Below are 13,980 nucleotides of genomic sequence, written 5' to 3' on the forward strand. Positions count from 1 at the left end.
AAATAAAGCAAATCTGCAAAAAAAAGACATTTTGGTTTGATAAATGATTGATTATTAAAACAGTTGGCAAATAATTTTCTTTTGATTTGCTAATTAATCAACTATTTTTTTCAGCACTACAACCTAGAGTTCTGTAAAATCCCTCAGGGACTGGGTGGAGACTTTTAAATGGTGGAAATCTTTGGATAGAAACTCCTTTTATTTGATTTGTTGTTGATTGTGTTATACTGTCACACAGAGTTTGGCCACTCGTAAATATTTAGTAGTGATCATCATATTTTCAAAACCGTATGTGTCGCTAGTTGAATTTTGCAAGAGGGAAGCTTGTAAATACTTTATGTTTGCAGTTACTGGTATATCCTATTAAAATGGTGGGAAGCCTTTTGCAGTGCGATCCTGGTCTCTGCGCGACTCAGCACATATTCAGACCCGCTGGATATCATCTGACAAGCGGCATCACGAGTGAACCTCTACCTCCTTTGCACATCAACGCACGACTTCATCGATGTGTGCTGCATATGTTCAAATCAGCCAGCATTCATTCGTGGAATGACTGTATCATTGCCCTGTTTTACATGAAAACAAACACTTTAATGAATCATTTTAATGAGCGTCTCTTGTTGTGTGGTAGTTTTTCTGGGATTTACATTTCTCATTAAACAGCTCCGAATATGTAAACCCGCAGCAACGAACGGAGCAGCGCTGAGCCAGATGCAGATCGAGCAATAAAAACTCTGATTTCATTGAGGCGGCGTGTATTTCTGTGCGTGTGCCAGGGGACAGTAAGCTAACCGTGCTTATATGCATAACTTAACATAATCCTAAACCCCAATTACATTTTTCCGAGTTGTGCCCAGGAGGCAAGTGGTGGCCAAACCTTCTCTTCTGTTCTCTTCTATCCTTTAGTCGAGCAGGTCAGCGCAAATTAATTGGCAATTACACAGACACAGTGGTACAGGAAAGTACACACACAGAGCAATGATTATTATGCAGCGGTACAAAAGCTTCCGCTGTCTGTTACTGCAGACACATTGCTGGTCTCAGACTGAGCCATCCCATATTTACACTGCAGGGACTCTGACCCAGGAGAGTCTGTCTGCTGTTGAAGAGCAAGAGGACGATCTAATTGCTTTTTAACTGCATACCAGGTGGGCAAAGTTTTTCCTGCTGAAAGATCTCGCAGTGATCTCCAGGGTCAACCCTGACCCCGAGCCATACAGAGTTTTTTAATCACCCGAGTGACATAAGATAAGGCCAAGAAGCATCAGCATGAGGTACATTTTAACCACCAAGTTGGTTTTAAAACTATTTGGCCTTTGTCACTGTAGCGTTTCCAGTTTACTCCCTGAGAAGCCAATTAAATGACTGTTAGAACTATATGACTGAGACTATGTCCACAGGGCATTTTATAGAGAAAATTAAATTCTGTAAGTGTGATATCAAACTGCAGATAAAAATAATTACATGCAGAGTTTTGGCCAGAGTACAATAAATATTTCCCCCCAGGCTTCTGAAGAGTCAGGTCAGGTGAGGAGTCGCACCTCTTCTGTCATTGTTCGTTATTTGCAGTCGGCAGCAGTTACACAGAGGCCAGACATATTGTGAATTGCAAATGTTATTACAATGCCTTTTAATATCATCAGAGGTGGTTGCCGTTGTTGTGTGGCAGTTCCGGCTCTATTGAAGTGGATTTCAGAGAAGATATTTCCCGGCTGTGGGGAAGAGGCGGGTGAAGTCCGGGAGGGAAACAGCAAAGGCAGAAACAGGAGGGAGCTTCCTCTCCTCAAACCCTGAGCAGGTGCGGGCACGTGAAAAAAGGTCTGTTGCCATGGCAACCATAGAGCACCCACAACTCGGGGCTGGCAGCAAGACCCCTGCTCTTTTTTGTTTGTTTTTTTTGGATATGACAGTCTCTTTCATTTCTCCAGCTGCCCAGGGAGAGGGATGGGGTTTGTTCTAACACATATCATCCTCCTCAACACCAGGTTTCCGTGGCACCAGGCTCTATTCACAGCAGGCGCCTGCTCCACTGAGATGCTGCAGGGCTCCACGCTTGGCCCGCTTCCTTTCTTCACACTGTAACTCTAAGGTCGTCTTCAGCCTCCATGTTTTTATCTTACCGTTGCTATGCCGATGAATTTAACCTTTAGCACGCAGGTGAGAGCTAAACAGAATATTCTGCAATGCCTTAAGTTCGACCTTGACGGCTTTGAGCTGCTGCTCTTTCCCAGACTATTTGAGCACGATTCCATCACGACTGACAACACTGCAGTGATCCCCTCCAACACTTCTCAAGTTTGATGATTTCAAAAAGCTAAATGTCCTCGGCCAGTTAATAAAGAGTCCTTTGTCGGCGGGCTGGCTCTCACCAGAAGGAGGCCTGTCGTAATAATTAGATCACATCTGTATAAGCCAGAGCACCTGGATATTGATCAAATACATACATACAATTGAGCCTGTACTGCATACTAAATACCACAGCGACGGTTTAGTAAAGTTATCACCAGCAGATTGTTTAGTTACTGACAGTGAAGACATAGAAATTTCATCCAAATACACACCAGCCCCGCCCCACGACTCTAGTCTACATCTTATACTTAGCATGTCTGATGCACAGTTTTTGAAAAGCCCTGCAGTGAGTGCCATTACTCTGAAGAATGAGAAGAACAAAGTGCTTTCTTCACCAGTCTACTCCAATTTCCGAAATTTTCTGCAGGTAATATGCTGCCTTCCTCTGACACCTTACACGACAGCATGTTACACAAGCTGTATGTAAAGTGAAACACATTTGATAGACGTTAGAAACCAACGAGACAATAGAGACCAAGATGTTGTACCTGTCCAGGGCCGAGCTGAGCTCGTCCAGCCTGTGGGTTTCTGTGGTGTTCCCCAGTTTAGACAGAGCATCCATCCTCTTCATAATGACCTCCAGCATGTCACTGATTTTCCTCAGCACCCCACGAGATTCTTGGCCACCGAGCACTGAAAAAGACGATGAGGAAATAAATTAGACTAAATAAGACTGTGAATTTAATCATTTTCTGGCATGGCACAGTGTGTTTAAATGTAAAGTCCCATTTGACTTTATGTAAAGCAGAAAACAAGGTCAGATGAACAAAAAAAGAACTGCTTGTTGTTCTGATCTCAAAAACATGTTGGTTTTACCTCTGAAATGATTGACTGTACAAGCTTTTTTTAACTCACCAGTGTAGCACAGACTCGCTGAAGGTCACTTTTAAAACCATTTTCTTCATGTCCTGTTTTACTGTTGGTTTACTTATAAACATCACTTCAGTCTCTATTTTCTTTTGTCCTTCAATACTAAACCAGCAGGTCATCATCAAGGGCCGGCTTCCAGCTTCCAGCAACACAGGAACGGGCAAATTAGTCTGACGGTATTGGTTTTGTCTTCCTGCTCGACTCATATTATTAATGACCTGACTGGTGGTAAACCAGAATGATGCTGCCAGCGAACACCTAGTCAATTAACCCGCCTATGGCTATAAACACTGAGGTCAAAGCAGGTTTCAGACAGCATCGCAAGTGACGTAAGGTCTTGACCCCACACTGTTTGTGTAATCATTGACACGTACTTGCATCACAGTTCAAAATCACCATAAGAGTTCATGAAGATAGCCCGAAAATGCAGAAAATACAAAGAATGAAGATAAAAAACGCCACTCACGGGACTTGGGAGTGAATTTGTGGTGTGAACCCCTGAGAAAAATAGTGGAGACCAACAACAGCCTCATATTGTTCTTGTGGACTGCGAGTGAAAATAAAGCCTCCGATTTCAGCGATCCCTCATCAATTGCATTAGGCTTTGGAAACGGCGATGTGTGCACACTGACTTCTCCTGTCAGAGTTCATTTGTCACTGGCCAGCAGAAAGTCACCTTTCTCTGAAAAGAAATTCTATTACATCACCAGTGAATGAAATAAGGACCAAGGACCAAGACAGAAATCTCCCACTTCTCTTGGCCTGCGTGTATATGACTGTATATGTGTTGTTGAGGTTTCTGAAGGGATGAAAAGCAGTCAGCATCAGAAACAAGAAATACAGAAGCAGTTGCAGTTGTATATTTCATCTCAAAAGTGAATTGCGTTCAGGGAGACCCCACACATTCAGCTAAATCTCTCCCCTTTATTGCCTTTACATATTTTCTGCTTCAGCTTTCCACAGTTTCAGTCATCTCTGGAATAACTTCAGTCAAAGTGGCCCAAAGACGTCTCCTTTTGAATAATTCAGCAGTTAGACAACAATTTTTCCTTCCACAGACACCAAGAGGGAGACTAAATGAATTCCCATTCAGGCTCACAGCCTTAAAGCAGCAGTTTATCAATACATTTGAAAAGAAGAGCGAGAGAGAAGAGCAGAGCACTGTAGGGTACTTTATCACTATACTGTCCAAGTCAACACAGTCTGAAGCTTGCTGCAAGTAACTGCAAGACCAAAGCTTGAGCACCAAAATCTATAAAAAAAAACTATTCTTAACAAGCAGTTATTCTACCATCCTTATGTATATTTAATTGTGAAGAAATTTGTAGATTTTAAAGAATATTTGTGAAGTTCAGAGGATCCCCTTTCAGCTGCTGTGCGCTTGCTGCACTAAATCTAAACAAAGCCTCTGGGCTAGTGTGGGAAGAACTCACATTTCTTCACAGTAATGCTCCTCGCACACACTGAGCTCGTAAATCACCATTACCGAGACCGAGCACCCTTCCTACACAGCACATTTTTAGAAGTGAGCCTTATATATGTTTGCAATCAACTGTTCATCAGGCTGCTTTTTACTCTTGCTTCCTGTCCCCTCTCGGGAAACACTGGCTAATGTGTTTTTTCCAATGCACAGTCCGGCGTGCTGACAGCGGTGCAGCAGGAGTTGATGGTATCTATGTGCTAATGCAGAGCCTCCTCTGTGTCATTCCTCATCCGCCGGTTAATAAAGGGCCAATTTAGCAGCAGCTAATCTCCTTTAACGACTCAATTTCGGAAGTGCCACAGCACAATCGATATTATGAACAAATTCCAATTAGATCACCATTTGTACTGTAGCCTTCACTGTGAACCAGCGGCCAACCAGCTATAAACAACTGCCCACAGAGCCATAGAGAGTCTCGCTGCCTACAAGCATTTCCAAAATCTCAGAACTGAAGCTCACAGAATGAAAGAATGCAAAACTTTTGGTAAATACTAACGCATAATACAAAATGATTTCAAGGTTGACTGCACTTATATTCAATATATGTAATTTTTTTCCCTGGGAATTGCGAAGAAACAATTAATCATTTTTTCTGTGTTTAATTTCAGAGAGAAGGGGGCCTGCTCCCATAACGTGGAATGCATATACAGTATGTATGCTTCGGTCACAATTACTCACATCCTAATGTTATCGTATGTTAAGACATCCACACAACGTGCACAACAAGTGAATACCAATGAATGCCAGCAACTGCTCGATTTCGAAGAAAGAAGTTTAGTCGATAGTGCAAAATAGGCAAGTATTCAACTGCATTCAACAAAACATTTGGTTTCATTATGTCCACAGAGACGGCAGATGAGCCTTTCCTTCTAACGGCCAGTTTTCAAAGACACCCATTCGACCTCCTACAGGGGGAGGAGGATGGAAGAGCACAGGTCAGGAAAGGCACACAAGCGTTCAAAATAGCCACTGCATCCTTCCACTAGCTGCTTCTACGAAACGTCCATTTGTCATTGGCACAGCATCTATGAGGCAGGATCGGGGCAAAAACCTGGTCATGTCCAGTCTGTCCCCCCACCCATGGCCTTCTACACCTGTTGTTAGTAGTGCTAGATCAGGGCTTTTGTCACTGCTCACAAAACCTTCTTATGATACGCATTAACTAAAGCTGGGTGCATAAAATACCACTATTGATTATACGAGAGGTCAGCTAATGTCTTAAAATGTGAAAAAATAAAGACGTCTTTTGACGCATTTTTCAGGCGAGCCTTCTTGGGAACACTGAAAATGAAAGAGGTTCAGTGCGGGAACTGCTCAGCGATGCTTCTGCTTTTCACAATTGTAGCCAAAGTCAAGGGAAGTACCGCAACTCTCTTTTTCTACCATCAACTGAACAGTATGTACCTGCCCTCGAGCTGTAGTTCTCCACCAGATCGTCCATTGGGCCATTGCAGTGCTCGGGTCTTTTGTCTTCCTGTTGCTGAATCCTGCTCATCAACGACCTTAGCACACTTTGTGCTGACCTCACCTCTTCAGTCTGTGAATCGTGCTTTTAAGTCCTCACCCTGAGCCCGTACAGCCAAAGCTCTTTACATGACTAACAAATTGGTGTTTTGATAAGCTTCCGAAGTTCCCCAGAGAACATCGGAGTGTTACAGCTCCAAGTTAAACGGTGTCAGTGCTTTTATTGATCAATCTGTCTACGGTTCATTTAGATAAGGCCTCTCGAAAATAAATTTAAACATCTTTATCAAACAGCACAGTCGCTTTATAAACAGAATCATATTTACGAGGAGTGGAGGATTAAGACCCTGCTTCACACGATCTCAGAGGGAGGCTCTGGACATATTTTCACCCCGAGGCGCTCCAATATTCAGATGATGTGTATAATTTCTGCACAAGTATGTCTCATCACTAAACAGAAGGTGCATAAAGTCATTTCACTCACTTCCTGCTAAGATAAAATACCAGAACACCGTAACTTTGTATGTTGCTTTAGTCAACCCTCTCTCTAAATAAGGACAATGTGGCAGCACTTGTTAGGAAAGCTCATGAGCCATCAGCCACAAACACACACACGCAAAATAACTGATGTAAGAAATAAGCAATAAAGTTGCTGCAATAACACCAGTCTCACTTTATTTCTGCAGGAAAATTAAATAACCAGCATCGCCAGAGGATAAAGCTCCCATACTAAAATAAAGACCACTTCAGAGCCACTGCTCATCTGTTTCCATTACATAGACGGGTACCTAATTCAACGAAATCTACATATGGCCAGGAGGCTGTTACATGTGTTTTGAGCTGAGCACGTTGTGTCCCATGGCAACATCAGCAGAATCCAGTAAAAGATATAGCTTTATAAGATCTCATATACAATTCTAACAAATGTTTAGCAGGGTGTCATGTTCAATTAAATGAAAAAAAATTTCTCCTCCTCATTGGCGCTATTGAGAGCCAAATAAATAATTCCTGTCATCTCTTATATGCACACTGGCTGCCTGGTTTTCTTCCTGAGCGAGCTGAGGGTCAGACCTCTCTATCTCACCTGTCACCAAGATAAATTCATACATTCCCTCCTGCTCTGCACTCTTACATGCACATGCACAGATAGACCTTTGCCTGCCAGTCCTAATTCAAATATTCATTACAGAAAAGGCTGATTTAGATTGAGTGTCTCCCTTCTTTTTGGCTGCAAGATCCAGGAGCTATTAGAGCCGAGAAACCTCTGTCACTTATCCTCTGTGCAGCTCCAGCCTCTTATTGTGCCTGACAGCCTGAAAACGGGAAGAAACTTGCACTATTTTTCAACCGTGGCTCTCTGTGGCTTCAATTAAAACCCAAATCTTTTTTCCTCAGTTGTCTCTTCTGACCCTTCTCACAGTATTTAGACATAGACGTTTAGTTAGAAGCACGGTGATGTTTTCTTACACCGCATCTACTGAAACACTGCAGCCTTCCGTTTATTGATTCACCACAGCTTTAAACCATACCGTCATTTGATGTTCAATATATGGGTTGTGTTCTTTTTTCAGTAAAAACAGCAACGCACACCTTTGAAGGTGAAGAAAGGCCTACTTAGACGCAGAGTTCAACTTCTGCTAACATGTACACCTTTATTAAAAACCCACACTACTCGATTTACCCAGAATCACAAGTGTCACAGCATACGATCATTTTCCAGGACGGGAGTTTAGTAGTTTTATTCTCTTTTATGCTCTCGCTGCTAGGATTGTGCAGAACCATAAAAATATGATGAGCATTTGCATAAACATATTTCCTGTTTTCACACGCAAAAAAAAAAAAAAAATCTTGCATGAATGCAAGAAACAACAAGAATAGAAAATGCTACATAAAACAAGTCTGGAAGTGAATTTCCTGACCTAGTTTGCAGCTCATGATCAACAATACATTTGCTTCAAAAGAGGCTGAAATCAACCTGCTTATCACACTCACTTCAGGCTGATATTATAAAATGATGGAGGACAGCCTGTTATCACTTTTCAGATTAGTAGGTAAGCTGCCTGTGCATGAATTACTTTGAAAATGATTGTGTGGTAACACTTTATATTTTAGTACACATATCCAACATTAACTAGCTGCTTATTAGCATGTATATTAATAGAAAAGTATTGACTCACAACTGAATTACAATCTTAATAACCTAACCCTAACCTTCAATAACTCTAACCCTCAGAATAAGGCATTAATAAGTGTTTTATCATGACTTATAAAAAGCCAATATGCTACTGATATGCATGCTGATATGTCCACGTGCATGCACTTACTGCATGGCCACCATCAGGCAAAACTAGTAGTGCCACAGCTGCCCCAGCAAACCAACATGTCTACACACAAAATTAAACAAACACTGCTTGTTTTTCTTAACAATAATTTCTAAAGACTAAAAAGCAGAAGTGGTGACAACAGTCTGCCTAAAATGTGCCAATAACACCAACACTAACATCAAAAGCATCCTTTATCTAAAGCCTAATAAAAGATGCTGATTGCCACAAAGCCAAAAACAACAAAGCAACCTGAGACGCAGAGAACATGTTTGCAGCTGAATCTCGTCGAGTGTCACTGCCCGCTTCAAACAACAATCAGCACAGCCCCTGTTGTTGTACCTGCCTTGCAATCCAAGACAAAATCACTGGTCTTTCCACAAGGTGACAGGAGCTTGTGACAGAGCAAACAATGAGCAGTCAAGTTTATTCACACCTCCTTTTTTTGTGAGGCACAGAGCCAGGCAGTCAGCCACACATTCATTTCCAGCTATTCTAAACTACCAGTGAAGTTCCATCGGCAGGCAAAGGTCAGTTTATGCTGTTCATAACGTCTGCAAACATTGGATGAGAGCGCTTCTATTTCAGGCAGATTAGTTATCCCATTTCTCATTTCGAACGAAGCACTGAAGTTCATCGCTTTGACAGACGTGCAAATGCTACACCCTTACTAGGACTGATGTGTGTTAGCACTCATTTCCATGCATCACGTAGTGAAGACTGCTGAGGCATGAAATAAAAAAAGTTTGTGTCGGTGTGTGTGAAAGGATCACAGTCAACAGGATAGTCAACATGGTACTCCTTGCACACCTGATGCTCTGCTCAGCGATGGATTAAAACTTTGCAGGAAAGGCAGCTTATCTTTTACTTTTGAATCAGTTTCAGTAGTCCAGCCGCCAACATGTATGTTTTTTACTTATTTTTAATATGGCTTCAGCAGGATAAATATAAATGTATGAGTTCGAATAGGTAAAGATTTAAGAAATCTTCTGCTTTAGGCGAGAGATGCATTACTCTGTTTGCAACGAAACATGTCTTTCTGTCGCTTGTAAAAAAAAAAAAACCCTCAGGTAATGGGGCTTGCAGGTCGGGATAGAGAACACATTAACATCTGAACCATTAGTCTTGCCCTGACCGGGTTAAAACTTGAAAGCATCCTAGGCCCATTTCTCTCTTTGTGGCAAAGCTGCATTAAGACCCCTGTGGTAAAAGGACACACTGTGACGGTGGTCTTCAAAGAGCTTATTAGAAAGCTACAGCGCACCTCTGGAGCCTTTAAGATATCTAGGATCAAATACCTCCGCCTTTCATGCTCCCCACTCTGGTAGAAATAGTCTCCCTCTGTCCCTGCCTTACATCTTTTCCACATCATTAGTTTCCTGTACCTTCAAAGGGACGTGATGAACGAAATACATGCATTTTAAATCTGGATATAGCTTAGTATCCAAATGCAACTGAGTGGTATTCTAGAGTGTCAAAGAGTGCAACACTTTTAGACGTAGTAATTTTACAAACAGCACATAGAAATCTAGAATTCTGCCATAAATCGAGTCTGTGGAAACCTGAAAAGTGGGTTTAAGAGTCCTGGAGCATCTCAGGTAAGATTTTTAAGAGAGACAGAGCTGGAGAGAAACAAATAAAAAGAAAAAGGTGGGGAGAGATAGAAAGGCAGGCAGAGAAACAGCAGGCAGCAACACAATAATTGCATATTTTTCTTCAAACCTTTTGCTCTTCAGGCAATTGTTGTGCCATTCACAGGACGAGCAATAAACGAGGCAGTGGCTGCTCTCAGCGCAGCCTGGCCATTTTGTGTACCCTTTCAGATTCAAAATAGTGCACATATTAAGGTGCCCCCGCTGTGTCTCTGCCATTTTTACATTTCCTGCATGAGTGCATGTCACACACGTGTTCGCGCACAGGCTGACGACACGGGTGCAGGTGCAGGTGTGCGTGTGTGCTCTTTAGCTCTGCACAGCGTCCAGCAGCAGAGGCTGGATGGGTGTTTGCAGTTAGCGCCATCAAGGTCCACTGAACAGTTCATCCCTGCTCATTCCTATTACGCCAACTCCCCACGCCGCTAATCCTCATTCCCAAACATGCACATGTGCACAAACAGGCGTTCACACGCAGAGGGTGAGAGTTTGCACAGAGGTAGTGTTTAATGAGCTCGAGGCCAGATGCCTTCCCTTGACTGCAGCCTATGACTGGTTAATTAATCAGACAGCTCTCCTGTTTTCCATCCCCCTCACCCCTCTCGCTTTCTCTCTCCTTCACCCCAAACCAGCTCTGCATACACTATTACGTAAGTTAAGTAATAAGTTGTATCCCGTGATGACACCAGCATAACTTTCATTACATCCGCAGATTTTCCCAGGTAGGTGTTCCAGCTGTATTTTGGCAATAAATAAATGGATGAGCAATGATTTCTTTCAATTCAACAAGGACAAACCTGGCAACTGGAAAGTCCCTGGATTAAATCTGAGGTTTCAAGGCTTTACCCTGGATTCAGATCTAAGCTTCAAGTCCCACATCAAGGTGACAAAAACATGACTTTTCCACCTTAAAAAAAAGCTAAAGTACGGCCATTTAGAAATCAAAAAGACGCTGAAAAACTGATTCATGCCTTTATTTCAAGGTGACTTGATTATTGTAACACAATATATTTACTGGCCTCCCTAAAAAAAAATTCTGAGAGACTTCAGCTCATTCAAAACTCTGCAGCTCGCCTATTAACCAGAACCAAGAGGAGAGAGCACACCAGTCCAGTTTTAGCTGCTCTTCCTGTAACATTTAGAATTGATATTAAGCTCCACCTCTGTGATTACATTGCCTTTAATAGGCAAGGACCAAGCTACGTTGCTAAGTCCCTTGTTCACCATTTGCCTTCAAGAGCAATGCGATCAACTGCTGCTGGTTTATCGGAGGTTTCCGGCCACAGCCGAAAGAAAAATCAAGGCTGCAGCGTTTGTCAATGCTGCCCCAGAGCTCTGGTGCACACTGCCTACAGACATCAGGGAAGCAGCTCGCTGAATATTTTTAAAAGAAAGCTAAAAACCTCTCTCTCCACTTTAGCCTTCAACTAGCTATGCCTCACACTTATCCACTGCTGCACTCCTTTTAAAATAGTGTTCTCATTCTGTGTACTTTTGTAAAATGTTATCATTATTATTCAGTGGGTTTTATTCTCCATCTTATATTCTCCTTTCTATTTTCATCCTTATTTTTCTTTCCTTCAGGTCCTTTCTTACTATCTTATTTTTTGCCACTATTATCAAGTGGGTTTTATTTTCCATCTTATTTTCCATTAATTTTCTGTCCCTGTTTTTGTGTTTAGTCTTTGTCTTTTTTTGACGTGAAGCACTTGTTGCATTTGCTTGTTGTAAAGCACTTTCAGCTGGATTTCTTGTCTGAAAGGTGCTGTTCAATCAAAGTTTACTTTTATTATTATGACTATGCCGGTATTAGTGCAGTAATCAGTCAAAGTCAGTCAAAACCATTTCAACACTATCCTTACATGTTATAGGACCACCATGGGGCCACATGCTGGCCAGTGGTCGGTCCAAAGGTGGACTGCATTATTTGAGAGGGATTATTCAAAGAACGATGACCTCGTCAGCATAATGTTTTTCCATAAAAACCCCAAATAACTGGTGTCCTTGGATGGGCTCTGAGAGATGGCAGCACGGCTTCTCCCCATGCCAGCTGGTACCCGTCACAGAGGATGACACGCAGCGTCAACCTTGTGCCAGGCGGAGATAAAAAGGTGAGAGACAATAGTCCAAACGCTAACACCGACTCTCCCAAATGGCTACTGCTGTAGTGATTTATATGCAGAGGCACATAGCACAAACACTGAGAACGTGCTGAGAAAGATAACAGGTTTCTCTCAGGGGTGGGGTCTCTGAAGTATATTGGACTTTGTTTCTGGCTTTGATTTGTTGATCTCCGCGAGGGCAAGGTCAGTGTTGCGAGCTACTACAACACCTGAGTGGCCATGTGGACTTTCTGAGATCAGGTTTGATTTGTCAAAAGGAAGCTGTCAATCAGTCCGTTCTTTAGGAGACAAATCACTGTCCCATCATGACATCACATTCAAGGGCTGGTTTTCTGTCTTAAAACATGACTTATATCATTAATAGTACTATTACTTTCACACTTAAATCCTCCTGCCAGAGTAGATCATGTTTGCAATAACTTATTTTTGCTTGCTTGAGCTTATAAGAGGAAACTCATCGGTGAGCTACTTCCTCTACATCAGGCATGTCAAACTCATTCCATAAAGGGCCGTGTGGCTGCAGGTTTTCGTTCCAACCAAGGAGGAGCACACCTGGCTGGAATCAATTAATCAGCTGATCTCAGTCTTCAGCTGATAACTAAGTGATCCCTTGATGTTGATTGGTTGGCCTGGTGTGCTCCAAAAACCTGCAGCCACACAGCCCTTTATGGAATGAGTTTGACGTGCCTGCTCTACATGATGAATTTAGTGTATCGGCTCTATTCACCTGAACACAACCAGGGTCAAGATAACCAAAATCTAAACATTCACAAAAAACTGCAAAGTCCTGCAAAACATCAGCGTACTACTCCAAATGAGTCCATGTGGGTCAGAACCAGGCCATGTGGGCGCTGGGCAGAGATGAAAGCAGGTGTAAAAAAAAAAAAAAAAAAAAAAGATGGAGGCATGAGAGAAGAGAGCAGCTTCTCCATGCAATGAGCAAAGTGAGCGGGTCTGTCAGCCCGCCGGCGGCAATCAAGGAATCCCCGCGAAGCTCTCAGCATGTTCCCTGCCTGTTCATTACCAGCGCAGGCCGCAGCCCCCTTAGTCACAGGCGACCACGCAGACGCAGGCTTACCTTCGGCTCGCACGGTGAAGGGGGAATCTCCGGGTCTCTTGGTAGAGAACTGGCCCCCGAGAGAGGTCATTAGAAAGCACAGGCTGAAGAACCCAATCCCCACCACAAAGATCCTGCAGGAGAGAGACGGAGACGAGAGACTGATTACGTGGCACAAGAGAATGACAAGGTTAGAGCTCATGAGACAGAGTGCAGGGGACAGACACATGACAAGACAGTAGAAGAAGAAGATGATTGTGAAACAAGGCATGTGTGCAAGAGGGCTCACTCCGAGACGAGCTCTTTGAGACAACATCACTCTAAGACCTCTGTCGAGCTTCATGGAGCGTGGACATATTTCCCAAAGTTCATGTTGCACCGATGAACCCACGGAAAAGCATCGTGTTCTCGCTTGGCTGTGTCAGCTCAAATGAACCGTCACATGGATGAGCTTTCTGCATCGCTCTGCGCACCGTGAGCTAACGTCCCAAATAAAAGCATTAAAACACAGGCCAGTGGCTGCGTTTTGCAGAGAGCAGTGAACATCTCTCAACTTCTCAAGCTTTGAAAACAGACGCTTTGGAGCGATTAGTTCAAGCCTCTTTCGCCTGCACGCTGAGAGAGCTGTGCTGAGAGACGTCTGGAAACAATCCTTTTATGA

The 13,980-nt window shown here is 42.9% G+C and overlaps 1 protein-coding gene across 1 annotated transcript in view; it reads right to left on the minus strand.

Moving 5' to 3' along the window:
• Positions 1–13,980, minus strand: part of LOC121620940 (alpha-1,6-mannosylglycoprotein 6-beta-N-acetylglucosaminyltransferase B) — a 52,042-nt gene that overhangs the window by 36,993 nt on the left and 1,069 nt on the right. The window contains exons 2-3 of the mRNA XM_041957194.1: positions 13,341–13,453; positions 2,838–2,982 (exon numbers count right to left, since the gene is read on the minus strand). Coding sequence (XP_041813128.1) covers positions 2,838–2,982; positions 13,341–13,453 — 258 coding nt within the window. The remainder of the gene's footprint in view (positions 1–2,837; positions 2,983–13,340; positions 13,454–13,980) is intronic.

The sequence above is a fragment of the Chelmon rostratus genome, chromosome 17 (genome assembly GCF_017976325.1).
Source record: "Chelmon rostratus isolate fCheRos1 chromosome 17, fCheRos1.pri, whole genome shotgun sequence".
Taxonomy (NCBI): domain Eukaryota; kingdom Metazoa; phylum Chordata; class Actinopteri; order Chaetodontiformes; family Chaetodontidae; genus Chelmon; species Chelmon rostratus.